Source organism: Sitophilus oryzae, unplaced genomic scaffold (assembly GCF_002938485.1).
Source record: "Sitophilus oryzae breed Bouriz unplaced genomic scaffold, Soryzae_2.0 scaffold_806_pilon_pilon, whole genome shotgun sequence".
Taxonomy (NCBI): domain Eukaryota; kingdom Metazoa; phylum Arthropoda; class Insecta; order Coleoptera; family Curculionidae; genus Sitophilus; species Sitophilus oryzae.
Genome location: NW_022147424.1, coordinates 15,481 through 35,471, shown reverse-complemented (window position 1 = coordinate 35,471; position 19,991 = coordinate 15,481). Strand labels below are relative to the sequence as shown.

Sequence of the window (19,991 nt, the reverse complement as noted above, 5' to 3'; positions counted from 1 at the left end):
CAGATGTCTAGATAGAACATACCCTCAGGAGCATTGCTATACCTTGAAACCCTCAACTTTTTTAACTTATTACCGCACTATACATGTTAGAATCATTAAGAAAATCAAAAATAATAAATTAACCAATAAAATTTATAGCCTTTCTACTCTTTAGATAGAGAAACAAAACAAAAAGAAAACAACAACAACAATTGTACACACGTCCAAACAATTAACTGCCTGATAAAAGGGTTGCATTGTTTTCACTCGGTACGACAGATGAATAAACAAATGAAGCGACACAGTGTCACAGGCGACTAGAACAAACGCGATTAAATCGGCCTTAACAAGCATCTGGAGTAGGAATATTAATTTTTATACTTTAGCTTGATTGTCGATAAGCAAACCAATCGAACTGCATGCCTTATAAAGACAAAGTATTCAAAGATTGAATTAAAATTAACTAGTAAGAGGGGACGCAAAAAATCACATTTAAAAATCCACACCATATTATGAATATAAGTCTCTCACTGTCACTGTCAGATATTCTCTCGTGAGACAAACTTTACATAAATAAATTCATAACTTATTTTTCGAGAAAAGGTATAGAAAGTGATGTTAATTAGAATTATTTAATAGGTATTTCAAGAAAAATTAAGTTGATTTACCGAAATATATATGTATTGATTTCTGATAATGCATAAACAAATATTAGCTTTAAATACACAAAATCATTTTATCAAAAAAATATTTTTTTGATATTAAAAAAAATAAAGAAAAAATAAATAGAGTTTTTGATATTTATTGACAATTTTATTTATTTATCCGGTATAAAATCCTACAAACCAAGTAAGGTAAAATTCTTGTAAAATTAATTAAATGACAGAAATAAATAGCTACTACTCTATTAGCATTAGCATTTGGGTGCACTTTCTCATAGATATAGAAGAAAATCCTAACTATTAATGAGTTTTTAGTTAAAATATTTGAAAGTAAATACTAAAAACAAATATTAACTGAGTTAACTCCATTTAAATTCGAGTTAATTGAGTTTATATTTATTTTTCTATTCGTATCAAGTAAATAAACCCACATAATTAAGGATTTTTTCGAAAAAATATATATTTAGCTCATTGTTTGTTGGCTCACGTCCAAATAATTTAAATTGGATCACATACAACTCTGAATATAGAGAGGTAGATACATTTTAACCGGTATAATCCCTACAAAATCAGGTAAAAATATTTGATATATTAATAATTTAATTTAAAACCTACTAATTAAAAAAAAACTTTATATTGTTTGTGATGCTTTGTTATACAAAACTACCATACACGTAAGGGTAGAAAGTAAAAAAGACAGTGATAAAAATGTTACAAATAACGAATAGTTCCTCTTTGATCAAAAAAAAAATAAATAAAATAGCTTCCATGAATTTCTTAAAATGTCATTGTTCAGAATGGACTTCTTGATCAAATATCTCTATTTTTGGAATATTTATTACCAAAAATAATTCACTTTTAAAGTACAAAAATATTTTCAGCGATATTATACAGGTGCGTGCATATTTATTATGCATTTTTTTCAGGAGGCACACCTGGTACAAGACCTTTCAGGCAATATTTTAATTCTATATAACTGAAATGATTGTAGGTCTTTTTTATTTAACTATCCTGATCGAAAAAACACTGTATTCGCTTACCTTTAAGTCGATTTATTCGGGTCTAGTACAGAATAGGGCACAAGCACTGTTAAGAAAACACACGTACAGTAACACAGCTCTTCGCGTTTCGAACCAGACTGAAATTCCTACAATTTTTCAGGAAATTTGATCTCTGAAAGTGCGAAGAATAACCATTCACGCATGCGTTCGATTTTAATTGTGATTCTATTAATTACAGACGAGAAAAATGGATTCAAATAACTAGTAATTATCGTGTACTTCCTTCTACTACCGTATTAATGTAGAAATATTCATTTTTTGAATTGATTTTTTTCAAACTTTAAATTATTTGAATTGCATTTGACAACTTTGACCACAGAAGAAGACTTGACGTATTGTATTTCAGGAGTAGGGTGTGGCTAAAGTTACGGGCAGAATTGTTTTATTTTTTCTATTTAAACCAGAGATAGAGGTATTCTAGCAGTTTTTTTGGCGGTTATTTTTTTTAATTAATATTAAAAATATCGTCAGAGATGTGATTTATTTCAGATTCAAGTATTTGAAATACAGATATAAGATAGAAAATATGTATTTTCATCTTATATTTGAAATATTTTTTTTTAATTTTATCTTGTATTTTGTATTTAGATACGTTTTTTTAGTATCTTAGTATTTTATAAATAGTTTACTAAAATACTTTTACTAATTATTATTACCTGTGCATATTTTTTAGTTTATGACGTTTCAATCATAATATAGACTAATCCAGTATCGCCAGATTAAATAAATATAATATCCGTATTTAGGTGTGATGACACATCCGTAGATGTATAAAAAATTCGTATTTTATCTATTTAAGATTTTTAACATTAAATAGAACAAAAACTTAAATAAAAACTACTTACAATCTTATTTTTTATAACTAACTTTACCTACTAATTACTAAATTATTACTTATTGATCTCCCCCCTAGTATAACAACATTTTACCCCTATATCTCTGGATGGTGCTTTAAACTTTAACTCACGGACGTATAAGAATCTTTAAAATTTTATATACGTCCGTGACTTTAGCCACTCCCCAATTTCATTTGACACTTGACATTGAATGTTTACCACCGTGTGTTTTGACAAGTGCAGTCGATTTTTGTGCAAAAATGTCAGAAAATTTACAAAACGACCCGCAAAGGGCATTTTAAAAAATTCCAGTAGTTTCGACAAACAAGAATGCCAGCCTTCGGCTAAGTAAGTCATTAAATTCGTCTACGAAAATTCGTATAGTTCTAGTTAAATCAAAACTGGAGAACACTTAAAAATATGTTTCTAAAATGAATCATTTTTAATGAATACGTATTAAAATCGAGACAATCATTATTTTTATATATTACACACTGTACTAGTAGTTGTTTAGGTATGTAATTTGTGTAAATTTCTTTCAGAAAAGCAAAGGAAACGAAATGGGACGAAATGAACATTATAACAACGTGTACCATCCCCTGGAAAAGACTACGACACATGAAAATTTGACGAACCGAAGACCCGACTGTATAACTATGACGTCGACATGGATAACGTGGATGGACTAAATGCCGAGGAACTTGCAGAAAAGTAATGTTTTTATATGACTCTTATAAAATATAATGCTTGTATAATTTGTTATAGAATGGGATAGCTGCAGATAAACCACCGAAGGTTTTCGAGCCCGAATCCGACAGTTCAGATGAAGAGGAAGAACTGACAGAAGAAAAAACAGAGGCGTAAGGATTTTTGAATTGAAAAGGTAAGTAATAATTCAAAAAAATTAAGTGGTGTTAATATACTTTTTTAAGGAAAAAACATTACAATGGAGTTTCATGCGTTACAAATGGCAAGAAAATTACTCGAGGGAGGAAGAGGACGATGGCCGGAAGAGGAAACTCGACAGTACATACTTCAAGTACTCAAAATTAGACTAAAACTATCGCAGGTAGTAGAATTTTTCAAGGAAAAACTTGTTTTTTACGACTTTATAATACATATAGTACCAATAACTAAAGAATACAGTGATCAGTGACACCAAGATATAAATTGTTACTATTTGACACCAAAGCTATTTGAGGTAAATCGAGAAAAAAAATTAAGAATTAAATTAAAATTCCAATTTTAATTGTTTCACATTGTTTTAAATGTCTAAATTAGCTTGTAAATGGGGTCAGATGTATTTACTGTTACAAATTATTAGATTTATAAACTATATAGCCTCTTATAATTTAAACCCGCAAATTTTGTGTCTGTTCATATTCTTTAGTCATTGCATAGTACTAAACCTGTACTTTTTGTCCTGATCAAAGTATTTTATTGAAACTAGAAATTTTTAGAGAAAGTCATCAAAAGTCAAAAAAGTATTTAGCTCCAAGCAAGAGACTTTAGTCAAGGAGAGGTGCTCAAAGTCAGTTTTGATGGAATTTTTTCAAATAGTAGGCATAAAATTTTATTTTTATACAAAACTATATTGTTTTCATACTATTATACCTCATTTTTCCATTTTATATTTATTGTCTATCAATTATTTTGAATGATTTTAAGAGGAATTATATGAAATATGCTTATTTTTTTTTCTATCAAAACGCAAAGAAGAATTTTTTGAGCCCGATGTTGAATGATAAAAAATATATTTATTTAAATTATTTTTAGAAGGGTATATTTCTTCCATTAAACTATAGAATAAAGTTGTATGAATGGTTATAGTCTCTTAAATTATGTTCTAAACATATTTTTTAGAGACTAGTGTTTGTATTGAAGTTAAGATTATTTACTATACATGTTCACTCAAAATGGTTCTTTAATTTAAATTTAGGTGCCATTTTATATAGTTTCAACATTTTAGAGGACTTACATGGTATTCCATTTAAAAGTATATCTTCCTGTATAATCAAAATAAAATAAAATAACTCATTGACTGAAATAGTTTGAACATTGTGTAAGTAGCATGTTTATAAAAAAATAGGCAGCCTTTAATAATTTAAAAATAATATATTTGGCTGTGCATATACATGAGCTAGCTAGTAATAAGTATAATAGATTTGTTGTCAATTAATTTATTATAAATTTTTTTGCTTTACTTTCTTTTTAATTTCACTATTTATTTAGAAGTACCACTTAAGTTTTGTTTTAATGTAAGTAAGATTTATTTGTATGGTATAGATTTTATAAATATATATAAATTATATTTTGCTGATTATATGTTATAAATTATTATAATAATAAATTAAATGTGCGAGATAAGATAAACGTTTTTTTACATTACTTTTCGTAATCGCCTATCGATATAAATTCTTCCGCATCCTTGTGCCCATCCCTACTAGCCACAGATAAATACAACATTCATCTGTCATTGGCATCTGTGCATTCATCGCCATTTTTCTTTGTCACTGTCATTTTACTAGCGATCATTACGCAGTTAAATTTTCTAGTGTTTTTCTAATAAATTTTAAGTGTTCGAAGACCTAATTCTGTGTGTTATAAGTGAGTATTTATATTTTTTAAATAAGTTATTTGCATAATTGTATAGGACAGTGTGGTTTATTGTGTTGTATATCAATGAAAATCAGCTGACAAATCAACAAATACGTATCTTTGTTGACAAGCATGAGTCAATTCTACGGGTTTCACTGTGTATAATCATCATATTTACGCCCCTATCTATTTTATAATCTAATTATTATATTATCGTGAGTATTTCATTCTCATAAACGTCTAAATGCCGTCGTATCTCGAGTCTAATAGTTCATTTACCTTATTTTTTACTTTGGTCTAGCTACAAACAAAGGAAGACAGCAATTTCTCTTCTTGTAGCTTTGTCCATCTTTGTTTACATCTATATTTAAAGTAACTGGTGTATTTATTCCATAGAAAATGGCATCACGCAAAGAGATTTTGCTCAAAGTGGTTATCCTTGGAGAATCCAGTGTTGGCAAAACATCCCTCATGAACCAATATGTAAACCGTAAATTCTCAAACCAATACAAAGCTACTATTGGTGCTGATTTCTTAACTAAAAGAAGTCACAATAGATGATAGGTATATTTTGTTATTGTCCTTATCTGGTAAATGCATATAATGATTTATTTGATGTTTATAGGACTGTAACAATGCAAATATGGGACACTGCAGGTCAGGAAAGGTTTCAATCTTTGGGTGTAGCTTTTTATCGAGGGAGCAGACTGTTGTGTCTTAGGTGTAGTATATTATATATTTATATTATATATAGTGCTGAAGTTCCAATGAAGATTAAATTTTGTTTATGTCTGTACTTATCAGTTGTTTAGAAAATACAGAATAACATACCTATAGTAATGTCTGGCTAACAGAAAATCTTTGACAGTGATAGATATATTTATGTCTATCTTATTTTATGGTATATAATCTGAAAAAATCTGTATATAACTGAAAAAATGTGATTATTATTTAAAAATTGTATATTTTAATGTGTGTGTTAAGAGGAACTACATAGTATAAAATATTAGGTATAAAAAAAGTACTACTTACTTTGAGACTACAAAGAAACTTACACATTTATTTTTAATTTATGAATATAATTTTTATGAGAATGTTTTGGTTTATATTTTTATTAAACTGTTTTAGTATTTGATGTGACTGCACCAAGCACCTTCAAGTCTCTGGACAGTTGGAGGACGAGTTTCTTATCCAAGCTTAGCCTCAGCTTAGGGATCCAGAAACTTCCCTTTGTCCTGCTTGGCAATAAGGATGACTTGGAACCAAGGGCTATCAGTGCAAAAAAGGGCACAACAATGGTGCCAAAACAAGAACAACATGCCATACTTTGAGACATCGGCCAAGAGCGGTTCTAATGTGGAACAGGCTTTTCTGGCGATCGCCAAAATGCCCTGGCTCAGCAAAATTCCACTGTGGATCTTTATACCAATTTCCAGACCAGATAAAATTGACAAACACACAAAAACCGAGTGGCAGCGGGGATTCCTGTTCTTGCTAGAGAACATAACCTAGTAAAATGTTTTAGGTGAGCTTAGATCGTATATACTTGCGTGGATATAGGTAAATAACTAGGAAAAAATGATTCTAAAATAATCAAGGAGGTGCTGTTATCTTTTTTTCTTTGTTGCATGCTTAGTACTGCTACTCTATCTATCCTTCAGGCCAAGAACTATTGTCCAAGGCGCCAAATTTGAATACAAAATTTAAAAATTGATAAATACTTAAAGTTAACTTCTAATTGGAACACACTTGCAGCCTTTGTAGTATGAAAGTGTGATGAAAGCTTGAAAATCAAAATAAAACAATGAAAATAAGGTTATAAGTTTTATGATTATTCAACATTCATAAAATTGAACTTGTTTGAGACATTAAAACGATGATAACTATTATTTAATTATTGACTGAGACTAATACAATAATATGCCTTGCTACACAGGGATTAAATGTTCTAATTCAAATGGAAAAAATATATAAAATTAGTAAATGTTTCCAAATAAATTTTACAGTATTTTGTACAAAATTTTAATGCTCTTATGCATAGAAAGGTGCGGGGAAAGGATAAATCTATTGAACTCTTCATAGTGCAATAAAGAAGGTATGAAAATTGCATGTCTTGATGATGGAGACACCCTTTTTAAAGCTAAATATATCCAAGCAAGAATATAGGATCGAAGAATCTAAGTTATCGATTTGTGTTTTTTTTTTATTTGCCGTATATGTAGGAATTTAGGACACAAAGGAGCATTATGTTTATTTATATGTATGTCTCAATATATTTTTACTATTCTTACTAAGCAGATTTATTATTTATATATAGTCCAAGAGAAAGAATAGTTTACAGTTAAAAATCTCCTAAATAGTATTTTATCTAACTCAAAAATACTATTAATATATAGAAAAATTGTGATAAATTATAAGAATTTTCGCATATTAGATTAACAAGCTTGTAAAATGTTAAAAAATATTATAACACTCTGAAAAATATGGTACAAGGTGCAACATGATGTTATTTACACTAGTATACAAAAGTTTCTTTTGCAATAGCTTTACTTTTGTATATAACATAACCTTACATTTATGATAAGTAGGCTTAGAGAAATATTTAAGTATTTTATTGATTTTTTATAGGCATGTAGATATATATATACTCCAATTTCTTTCCACAATTATTGTAAACATTGATTATTATTATGATAAAACATAGAGAATAATTTTTATTTCATTTTTATTATCAAAGAGATTCAGATTTATAAAAAAGGACGTATTATTTGTGTCAACTTTAAAATTGTAATCGCGTATGTTTATTGACTTTCGGTCTCCCTGTACACAAACCTGTTGTCTAATAAATTATACCGTATGATCGAAAAAAACGATGTCGGCGATGGCTATGAAACGATGATTGCTGTCATTTTTATATGTAAACTTTTATGGGGGAATGTCATCGATGTTCATTTCAAGCCAATCGGACGCTGTTTTTTTTCGATCATACGGTATTACAATGTGTTTAAATATTTTTGAGACTGAAACCATCAGTATATACGCGTGTGTCATGTATATATACTAATATGATTTTGTTTTAGAATTATTATTTTGCCTATAAATTTTAGTGTTTAAGAATTTGTATATTATAAATAAATAAAAATATATGTAACAGTAAAAAATATACAGTACCCAAATATCTTTATTTATCCCTTTAAGATAATTTTATTTTTTATCACAGTTAAGTTCATTTCAAAAGTCTTTTTATTATGGTTGGTTTTTAGATAAATAAAATTCTGACTAATTATTATAAAATAAGGATAGATATATTTTTTTATTTTTGAACAACACTAGGCTAAATATAATTTGTGATGGTCGTTTATATTTAAAGCTCTGTCTACACGTTACGTTTTACCTGTCCGGGTAAGACGTAAGGGGTGTGAACAGTGAACGGTGCTTTACGCGCTAGCAGAGAAAAATGGATATTATGGTAACAAAATAAAGCAAATGGTATCTCAAAAAATCTTTATTAAATGCAAATATTCATTTATAATCAAACTCATATCACATAACTACTTAATAATACTAAGGCAAATAATTATTTATTGTCTTAACATTAGCCTGAACTATATAGCAAAATAAAAAACACTAAATCACCACAATACACCAAACACTTTTGCTTTTACACTGGACGCGCGTTTCGCTAACCATGTTAGCATCATCAGCAGATGATTATAAACCAATAAAATAATTTGGTTTATAATCATCTGCTGATGATGCTAACATTTAACCATCAATAACTAAAAGCCTAAAAGAAAAAAGTGTTTTGGTATATTGTGTGTGACATAGTACTTAATAATGCTAAGTTCCTAAAGGTTCCAACCCTCAACTGTAATCTGAACTATATACATGTTAAAAAATTTTAAAAATAAACCATACAAAAATGCAAACTTTAATATTAAATCGAGATTGTTTCTATAAGTGTATAAAAAATAAAAATAATTTTAACTGTATTTACATCTATTATCTATATAACTCCACAAATATACTTTTAAGACACTTACTACAGGGTGAGTCTCTTTTTCTAGGCAACAATTATATTTTTAGATTCCCATTTAATACAAAAATAATCTTAAGTTATTTTTATATATTATTTGTTACAAATTAATATAAAATAATAAATATTATAAAATATAATAAAATTATTATAAAGCAAATTAATAATAATAGGCGTTGGGATGCGACAACCCTGGAATATACAGGGTGTTTCAAAACAAATGGGATAAGAAACTTCAGGGGTGATTCCTTGTTCAAAATAAAGGGTAGTTTGCTTTATAAACGTTGGGTCAAAAGTCAACCATTAGGGAGATATCGCAGTACAAAGATGGCGGAAAAATAATGTTTTTATTTTTTATCTTGAAAACGAAAAGAGATAGACTAATGAAATTTTACGGAAGCATTACTGTTATGAAAACACACTTTCTGGTAATTTTTTCACTTCTTTAAAATGAGTGGAAGAGGTTGAAATAAACTACCCCTATCAATCTTGTTAATGAAATTTAAAGAAAAATCTTATCAAACACATGCAAAAAAAATTAATTTTGATAGTTTAGTTTATTTAGAAACTTTTTTATCTCTTGTGTTTTTTTGATAAAACTCACCGATTTGAAATTAAAAAATAAAATGTAAAGCATTACATGTCAGGACAAAAAACATTTTTTAGATAAAGAATCTAGTGGGCAGCTGTAATTTTTTTAGAAAAAAATCTAGTCGGCCGCTGTCACTTTTTAGGATGTTTCTATTATTTTATTTGACATTACCCTACTGCAATACGTTATTATCTAGATTATTATTATTATCATTATTATCACTAGATTCTTAATCTAAATATTTTTTAGTTCTGACATGTAATGCTTTACATTTTATTTTTTAATTTCAAATCGGTGAGTTTTATAAAAAAATACAAGAGATAAAAAAGTTTCTAAACAAACTAAACTATCCAAATTAATTTTTTTTGCATGTGTTTGATAAGATTTTTCTTTAAATTTCGTTAACAAGAATGATGAGGGGGTAGTTTATTTCAACCCCTTCCACTCATTTTAAAAAGTGAAAAATTACCAGAAAGTGTGTTTTCATAACAGTAATGCTTCCATAAAATTTCATTAGTCTATCTCTTTTTGTTTTCAAGATAAAAAATAAGAACATTATTTTTCCGCCATCTTTGTACTGCGATATCTCCCTAATGGTTGACTTTTGACCCAACGTTTATAAAGCAAACTACCCTTTATTTTGAACAAGGAATCACCCCCTGAAGTTTTTCGCATTTGTTTTGAAACACCCTGTATATTACTGCAAATTAAGTGTTCAAGTTAACTTGTTGATTTTTCAAATTATATATAAAATTAATAACCAGCGGCGTGCGGTGCCAATTATAGGCGGGGAAGCGAATCGGTAAAAAACCCTATTTCGAGACATTACTTTTACATTTTCTTAAAAAACTTACCTTTGAAAATTCCGAGGCCAATTCCATTGTTCCATTAAAATTCTATCGAAAATTGTTAAACAAACAAAAACACATAAAGTTATATAGTTAAAATACGATATTTTAAATTAATTTTCCGAAGCACATGACGCGCGATAGGCACCTATTTGTATTTGAGGTCTATTCGTCTATCAGCCATTGCAAATTTGTCTATAACATCATCATAAAATTTTGGATTTAATTTATTATATTACCTATAAAATCACAAGCGAACCCGTCCCGATAAATTAAAAGTCAAGGAAGGCGGCCGAAAAATCGCTGCCGTGGCTAGCAACTGTGCGAGATTTTCCGGCTTAAATTTGTCGTTTGCGTTCGAGGTCAATAACACCTACATGAAGGAGGGATAGGCGACCGGCGGCGATTCCCAGGCGCGCATCCATGCAGTGAAAGGCTAATTAAATTTGCTAGATACGTTTATGTAAGGTTTCAAATAAATAATTTTAACAAATTAAATTAATCTTTTGTTATAAAATAACAGTATTATTAACGTTTAATTATTTATTTTTTTATCTTTAAAAAGTTTAGGCAAGCGGTGCTTCCCCCGCTTCCATGGACCGCACGCCGCTGTAAATAACTAATTATTTTTAAAAGTACTCATCTATCTATATTAATAAAAATACTAATTAATATTTAATATGGCCAAGAATTAGTCTTATTGAAGTATGTGTAATGATAAAATACAAAATTGCATTATTTCAAGCGTAGTATAGTATTAAAGTTAGTCTAGCGAGAGACTAAGATACTATTTCCTTAGATTAACAATAAAAAACTATTTCGACATAGATGACATATCCATAAAAAATGACAGAAAATACAATATACTTTTGATTTTTAAAATGATATAAAAAAATTGTAATCTATATACTAATAATTTTAACACAGAGTAATAAAAAAGCAGTCTTATATTTTTAAAGAACTTTGTACAAAATCAAGATACTTCGAAACATCCGTAAACACAACGTAATGAGACGAATCACATCGAAACCTGTTCTGTAAAGCTACACTTATGGACACTAATCCTCTGATTTGCCATACTGTATTCTGCGTATTTGATCCAGGTTTGGGTAGAATCAGTCCTCCGCCAGAGTCGCCGTTACATACCGAAGTACCTGGGGGATATAAAGAAAACAAATCTTTTCTAAAGGCACTATTATTACAAAAAAGATTTATCTTAAAAATATATTCGAAAAATCTGTAATTATCAAAAATTTAAAATGGGGGTCCATAACTGTATAAGTTATTAGTTATGAAAAATTTCTTGATTTTAGGAATACTTTCACGTATCGGCAACGCCGCGGTAGGCTTTAAGACAAACTGGCTACTAGTGTGTAGTTAGTACTATTTTAAATAAAGAGGTATAGTTTTTGTTACTTATGATAAATAAGTAAGTGTGTTTATAGTCTAAAGATGTCTAAAATAATCGTATGAATATGATAAACCTACCATTCTTAAACCCAGCACAAAATGTGGTACTGCTCGTAAATCTTGAATAGAATTCCGGAAAGGAATAAATACACGTTTCTTGTGACACTATCGGCATATGCGCTTTTGTCAACTGTTCAGTTACTTTACCGGTTTCGTCGAAACCCCAACCTGTTACAGTACCTATAAAATAACAGTTCTTTAATTCTACTTTGTTAGAGAATTTATATATTAAATAAATTAACGAAAATAATAAAAAAATATAACAGTTTTAACCTCGGTTGTAAATAACAGTGCCAATTGTTACTTTCAAATAACAGTTTCGGCTGTTATTTATAAATAACGCGTCTGAGAAAGGACTCATTGTTTAACAGGAACCTGTTATTTTAAGCTGTTATTCCAATAACAGTAACACTTCCAACTGTTATTTTCATATAACAGTTTCGGCTGATATGTAAAAATAACACGTCTGAGAAAGGACTCATTGTTTAACAGGAACCTGTTATTTTAAGCTGTTAGTTAAATAACAGTAACACTTCCAACAGTTACTTTCATATAACAGTTTCGGCTGTTATTTATAAATAACACATCTGAGAAAGGACTCATTATTTAACAGAAACCTGTTATTTTAAGCCGTTAGTTAAATCAGAGTAACACTTCCAACTGTTATTTTTGAATAGCAGTTCCAACTGTTATACAAAAAGTAACTCACCGATATGGTCAACAACACGGTCCAATTGATTATTCCCCTCCCACAAACAAATTGGTCTGACGTAGTCAGTAAATTCAGCACGTTTGCTGAGTTTCAGAACAGCTATGTCGTTACTAAAACTCATAGGGTTAAATTTCGGGTGCACTATTATACTTTCTACTTTTCTATATTGAATACCTGGGTTCGACCATACCCGTAGATAGTATTTTCCTAAAAAGCGATAAAATAATAAATAAGACACCTACAATAACTCTAAAACCACTGCTTTACCTAAATATATCACTAAGTTGCTTGGACTTAGTGCCATCTGGCTTTTCCTTTTAGTGACGCAATGAGCTACTGTTATTAAATGATAGTCGCTTATTAGGGAAGCACCGCAAATATACGTCAGGTCTATACCCTTCGAATGGTATATGGCAGCGTGCCATGGAAATTCACCTTCTGTTGTTTCCTGTCCGTGAGTTATTAGAGGTCGTGGCTGTTTCTGAAAAATAATAAACTGTTTAAATTCTTATAGCTATATATAGAACTGTTATTTTAAATAATAGTTCCAACTGTTATTTTTAAAAATATCACTGACTTGGTCAACAACAAAATTCATTGAATTTAGTAAAATTCAACTGTTACTTAAAGTAACAGTTGGGACTGTTATTTAAAATAACAGTTGGGACTGTTATTTAAAAATAACAGTTGTAATTGTTATTTAAAATAACTGTTGGAAGTTAGAACTCAACAAATAACAAATTTTATGCATCAAATCATATATTTTGTTACAATAACAGTTACTTACGATAACTGTTCCACATTCAGTAGTCAACGGGTCGGGCGACGGTCCTTGCGGTTTTAATATTAAACTAAAGTCGCCTTGATAGAAGTCATCATCGCCTGAACCAATTGGAAGGCTCGGTTTTTGTCTAAAACAATACAAAAATATTCTTCAGTCTTTACTACCTATAAAATATAAAAATGAGACAGTTGGTTACTTAATTAATTATAATTATTTAATGATCTGGTATTTCACTACCTACTGTTATTTCAAAAGGCAGTAGTTGTTAACCTTTAAAAAATAATAGGTACGCGCGAAAGTAACATGCACCATTATAATTCGACCAAGCTCATAACTTACTGTTGTTACTTTTTACAGAAACCTGTTAATTTTAGCTGTTATTTTTTCAAATAAAACAGTCCCAATTGATATTCAGAAACTGTACAGAACTGTTGTACTTACATCACTGTAGGACTAATCCCAGACGAGGTACCACCAGATACACCCGACAGTGAGTCCGGTATCTCGGGCTTATTGGTGAATAATTGTCCGGTAACTACCGGACTAGGTGTAGTGGTACCACCTACAGGACATATCTGTCTGGCATTGAGTCTCAACGTTAAAATATACGGGGGAGGTTCGTTAGTGTTGTATCTAACGTAAAATCTAAGCTGCATCGGTGCGTTGGGTTGTAATTTCACTCCTGGGTTCTTTATGAGGTACCCTGTATTATTATCTCTCGTTTCCACCTCACCAAACCAGTTCTAGAAAAATATGTAGCTATAAAATTTATATCTGTATATTTCCTGTAGAAAAGTATATAACAAAAAAACTTACCCCTAACTGCAAAGTTTGCTTATTTAGCAGTACTCTAAACCATACACCAGTCAATTCGGCATCGGTTTTAAGTGTCACAGTAGCGTACCATCGGTCTGGTTCAGAAGGGTTTTGTTCATATTGAAAAACGTCAGGACATGGTGATTTTAGTTGTTGCCCCAAAGTCGTACCCAGGTAGTAACAGGTTAGGAAAAATATGAAGTACATCGTTCGAAACATTACCTGTAAAACAAAATTCTGATTGTACAGGGTGTCGAAAATTTTAGGGTTACAATTACGTTATAAAATTACAAAAATATTCAGAAATTCGGAAATTTTATGTAGATTCAGAATATACTGGCTGCGTCTCAAAAGTGCGGCTCACCCCTATAACTTTTTATTTTTTTCAAATAAAAAAACTACTTTTGGTATGTTAGTATGTGACATAAATTAGGATTGCTTGACGTAATCAATTGTTTTCGGTCACTTCCTGTGTCACCGGAAATCACTGCAACTTTTGAATTTGAAATGGCACCCTCGGTATTTTTTTACTTTATTCAATAGAAAATGACACTCGGAATATAATGACATATCATATGTCAACCTTTGACATTTTTGCTTAAAACAAAATTGTATTTTAAATTTCAATCTATATGAGTGCCACGGCTGTATTAAAACACTAATTTTTAGTCAAGCAGCCTTGGAAAAATAGATTTGATCGTCTAAATGTTTTTAGTGTCACCCGGTATACACCTTTGAAGGTTTAAGTGTCTTGGTTTTGTGAAAAATTATTTTTTTGAAGTCTTAGACAAACGTGTACAAAGATATTTCGGAAATATGAATATCTTTGTTTCATATAGCACGCTATACGTATTTAGAATTGCAAATAACAAAAAATCACAAAGTAACAAGAAAATACTCACAATGTTGACATGAAAAACACTATACACTATACACTCTCTGATGAGTATAGACTTTTATTTAAATCACATTTAATTTTTAACTCTATGAAATCACACTATAAAGAATAAATAAATATTCATTCAATAATCTCAATAACGAAAAAGAAAACTGTATAAACGTAACATTTTAAATAATACTGCAATACAAGACCATTTGTACATATATTTATACCTCTATATCATACCCACTACCCACTACATTTGACAAAGATTTTAAATAACTATATGTATAATGGATATTCTTAAAAAAATACCTTAATTGTTTTTTTAAACTTTCAAGAAGTGTTTTGGTTCTTGGTCGCTAAATTTTGGGAATTTAAAAACGAACAAAAATAAAAACATTAAAGTCAGACTATACCCAAACAAATAAGTCTGAGATATAAGGTAAAACCGAAAATATTTGCAGAGACTGATTGATGATATTTTGATTTGTTTTCAATCTGTTTAACTTTCGCATTAAATATTTTATTTTCCTATGTAATTACTTTGTTACTTGTTTTATGATTCCTTGAATAAATATATCCGTTACCGTATTTATATTATCTCTGGTATAAATGACATATGTAAATAAAGATGTAAAATATTAAATAATTTACTATATTTAATTATAGTAGTTATTTCATAAACTTACAAGTAAATATTGTTTTATATGTCTAGATTAAACTCACGATTGTTGTGGTTTAGACTTTTAATAATATAACAACAAAACTACATATTTACTATACGATCGAAAAAAAACGACGTCAAAGACGGCTGGGGAATGACATTCAATGATAATTTTGGCGAGGTCAAGCTGTAGACAAGTCATTTACTTAGCCCGTACTCTTCTTTATTTTTTTAATGAGGAAGAAGGTTGTAATTTATTTTTATATTGAGTAAAAATTGAGATTTTTAAGTGGTGTAGTTAAAAAATTCAAGAAAAAATAATTTTTTGGAAATAGATTTGTTGTCATCTGGAAACGTTCTATCCTTTTATAATCTTTCTATAATTAGTGGTGTTTATTTTTGACAAGTTTTATGTCAATTTTTAGTAAACGACGTCTAAGAGTTTGTCCTTGCCAAAACCACCATTAACTTCATTCCCCATTTGACGCCGTTTTTTTTCGATCATACGGTATTTAAAGTGTGAATTATAACTTTTACAGAACATAAAATTTTAAACTAGTTGATTATAGGGATTCACTATTTCTCAGAAAAATTATTATTCTGAATTAGTTTTATATAGTGTACCTATACATGGAAACACCTGTATATGAATAAAATAAAGTATATAATTTTTATTTTATTCTTAATAATATTTATATATGAATTGTGAAAACAGTCTTGTGTGATGTCTTTGTGAAAACAAAAATTGTAGAAAAAAATTTCAAAAAAGATGCAAAATTTTTTTGAAATATTTTATTTTCAAGGAAAAAAAAATGTTTTAAAGATGTATCTATATGTTAAAGATAAATATAAAAATTCTACTATATCTACTATGTCCCTCGGATTGTCCAAAGGAACTTAAAAATCAAAAAAGTCGTTTTTAGGATAATATAATTTGATTTCATTCCTTGATAGATGGTTATTATTGACGTAACTACAGGCGCCTGGGGGTGCCGCCCCCCCAGTTACTGCTGGGCACCCCCCAGAAAAATCTTGAATTATGACTCTTGGCTACGTATTAATTTTTATTTGCTTGTGATGTAGTAAAAATTATGTTTTCTAGTTTTGTTTAGTTAATATTATTTTGTTGTGTTTAAAAAATGTGTTAATTTTTATTTTTTTTAGAAAATTTGTAGGTATTTAAGTAATCTACGGGAACACGGTTTGATAACCAAGTCATGAAATTTATTGATATAGAAATTAATGTAAACGTTTTATTCAAAAATGTGTTTTTTAAAATTATTCTTCATTTTTTAAAAAACAAAAGCCCTAGGCCCCCCTGGGCTCAACCCCAGGCCTCCCCCCAGGACAAATTGCTAGTTACGCTAATGACTGATTTCTTTCTAAAATCGACCTTCCCCTAGGAGATGCAAGACCTTGTCGTTGGTGGGGAAGCTCCTCTAATTCTAAAAAAAATTCTAAAATCGACAACTATGAAATATGATCCCTTCCCCGACACAAACGGTACATTGTGAAACAGGAACTTGTAGAGAGAAACAAGCGCTATAACATAGGATACAACATTTTAATGAACAGTGCTTTCCATAAAATCAATAAAATGAAAAATATACGAAATAAAATACATGTACTGATTTCTTTCTAAAATCGACAACTATGAAACTATGATCCCTTCCCCGACACAAACGGTACATTGTGAAACAGGAAATTGTAGAGAGAAACAAGCGCTATAACATAGGATACAACATTTTAATGAACAGCGCTTTCCATAAAATCAATAAAATGAAAAATATACGAAATAATATACATGTACTGATTTTTATTATTAATTTTGATTAACGTCATATTTTTTCCTATTGTTAAAATCTCACATTTTCGTATAACTATTATCAAATTTGTATCCCTAGCATTGAACTAAACAAATTTTGTGCTTATTTAACATTTTAAGACAGCAAAAAATATGACGTTAATTAAAATTCTATCAATAACAATCTATGAAAGAATGAAAACGAAATTATATTGCCATAGAGACGCGTTTTGATTTTTAGAACTTTAGGAAAAATTCAACAATATTTTCATATTCTTTTTTTTTTATTTTCTCTAGAACGGTATGGAAATTTGTAGACGGGATGAACCATTTTAGATGAAGCAAAAATTTTTCTGAAGTATGCATTTTTCTCAAAATGTTAATAATAAGAAAAGTTTCTCCTTGTAAAGACAAACCGGGGACATACTGTATACGTAGACCTTTTTTGTGCATAATTAATACGAGTTAAATAAGATCATTACAGTTGGGGGTTGGCAATAATTATCAATTAATAATTTTTAAATTCACTGTCTTTGTAAGCTGATTTAATTATTATTCGTTACTTCAAAAACGTATCATTTACAGACCAAAATAAACCGTAAATAAAGTAGCTTTATAAAATTGTGTTTAAAATTAATGAAAAACACACCCCCCAAAACAAAAATAAATTTAATATATAATTAAACATTAAAAAGAAAATTATTGACAAGCTTAAAAGTTTAAAATTCTTAATGTAATTAACGCTAAAAAAGAAAAAGACAAATAATCATGCATCCCCATACAAGCATAAATACAATAACTGTAATTACAGACACTTACTTGTAATAATGGAAAAATTATCCAATAAGAGCACTCTTGAACGAACCGAAGGTTTTTGAAAGTAGTTAATAATACAATAGGAGCATTAAAAAGTAAAACGATTTAAACTCGATTAGCCATATAATTAAGGCCTGTTTTATACCGAGTATTTGTCATTTTGAACCAGTTCTATGTAACGTTTGCGGTTTTCCTACTCGAACTTATTGAACATGTATATTTGAAAGAGTGGCGAAAATCTGAGGATGATCCCACCACTAACAACTACCGTGTGAACGAGCTAGGGCTTCTTTTGATGACTAACAGGGAAATTGTAAACAAATTACAAGGCACGATATATACTAAATTTCATCCAGCAATAATTCCAAAAACAAGTTTTTTCCTCAGAGCAACAATAAGCAAGTAGAGATATGTTTGTTTTTTACCAAAATTCTCTCTCTGTCTTCTTCTTCTTAATGTGCCTTGTGCTTAGCCGCACGTTGGCGATTGTCTGTACTCTTCATACAATATGTAGAGTGCCGTTTTCGGCTCTTCGAAATATGGTGGCTGCGTCGCTGATGTTACACCAATCCCGTATGTTTCTTAGCCAGGAATGTTGTTTTCTTCCTGGGCCTCGTCGTCCCTCTATTTTTCCTTGTAGAATCAGTTTAGGAATGTAATATTTGTCTCCCTTCATGATATTTATATGAAACTTTTCAACTTTATATTAAAGATTTTCCCCGCTAAACTGCAGTTCTTAAACTCTTCTGTTAGGTAAGTACATGTGCGCCTGTATACGTAAGAGAGTCTCCGGAGAGTTCACATCTCGAAAGCCTCGATGCGGTTCAGTGTTCTAGCTTTGAAAGCATCGTTTCGTATAGTAAGATAAATATGGATAGCATTTTACCACTGCAGTCAAGAAGTGACATCGCGCTAACAGAAGTTTCTTGAAGTTTAAAAATGTTGATTTTGCATAATTCGTTCTATGTTTAACTTCCTCATCGCAGTACCATCGTTCATTGATCATTGCACTTAGATATTTAAATCGTGGTACTCGCTCTATAATATTTCCATCCACCGTCAATGCTGTGTTGATTATAGGCTGGCGTCCTATTACCATAAGTTTGGCCTTGGCAGCGTTGATTTTAAAACTGAAACGATTTCCCATGTCCTCTATCTTCTAAAGTTGGTGCTAGGATTGGATCATCTGCATATCTTATATTGTTTAATTGAACTCCGTTAATCTTAATTCCTCGACTTTCTCCTTCTAGGGCCATTTTGAAACATCTTTCTTAAAAAGATTATGGATATACAGCTCCTTGAAAAATCTTTTACACACGTTGAAGGTGTCTGTGGATAAATTTTTGTTAACTCTTAACTCTGCGGTTTGTCTCAATATGTTCCTTGTATATCTTAATAGCAATACGTGTCCCGAACGGAAGCACAATGAG

General features: G+C 29.7%; 1 protein-coding gene and 1 pseudogene across 1 annotated transcript; one reads left to right on the top strand and one right to left on the bottom strand.

The window, feature by feature from the left end:
* The first annotated feature begins 5,247 nt into the window (after nt 1-5,247).
* Nucleotides 5,248-7,589, top strand: LOC115888698 (annotated as a pseudogene).
* A 3,180-nt stretch (nt 7,590-10,769) lies between these two features.
* LOC115888653 (prostasin-like) lies at nt 10,770-15,514 on the bottom strand. Its single transcript, XM_030908430.1, has 8 exons — nt 15,508-15,514; nt 14,395-14,616; nt 14,020-14,321; nt 13,582-13,705; nt 13,062-13,275; nt 12,792-13,001; nt 12,101-12,262; nt 10,770-11,766 (listed from the first exon to the last, which is right to left on the bottom strand). Exons 2-8 carry the CDS (start codon nt 14,611-14,613, stop codon nt 11,558-11,560), a joined length of 1,440 nt encoding a protein of 479 aa, XP_030764290.1. The 5' UTR covers nt 14,614-14,616; nt 15,508-15,514; the 3' UTR covers nt 10,770-11,557.
* Between the last annotated feature and the right edge of the window lie 4,477 nt (nt 15,515-19,991).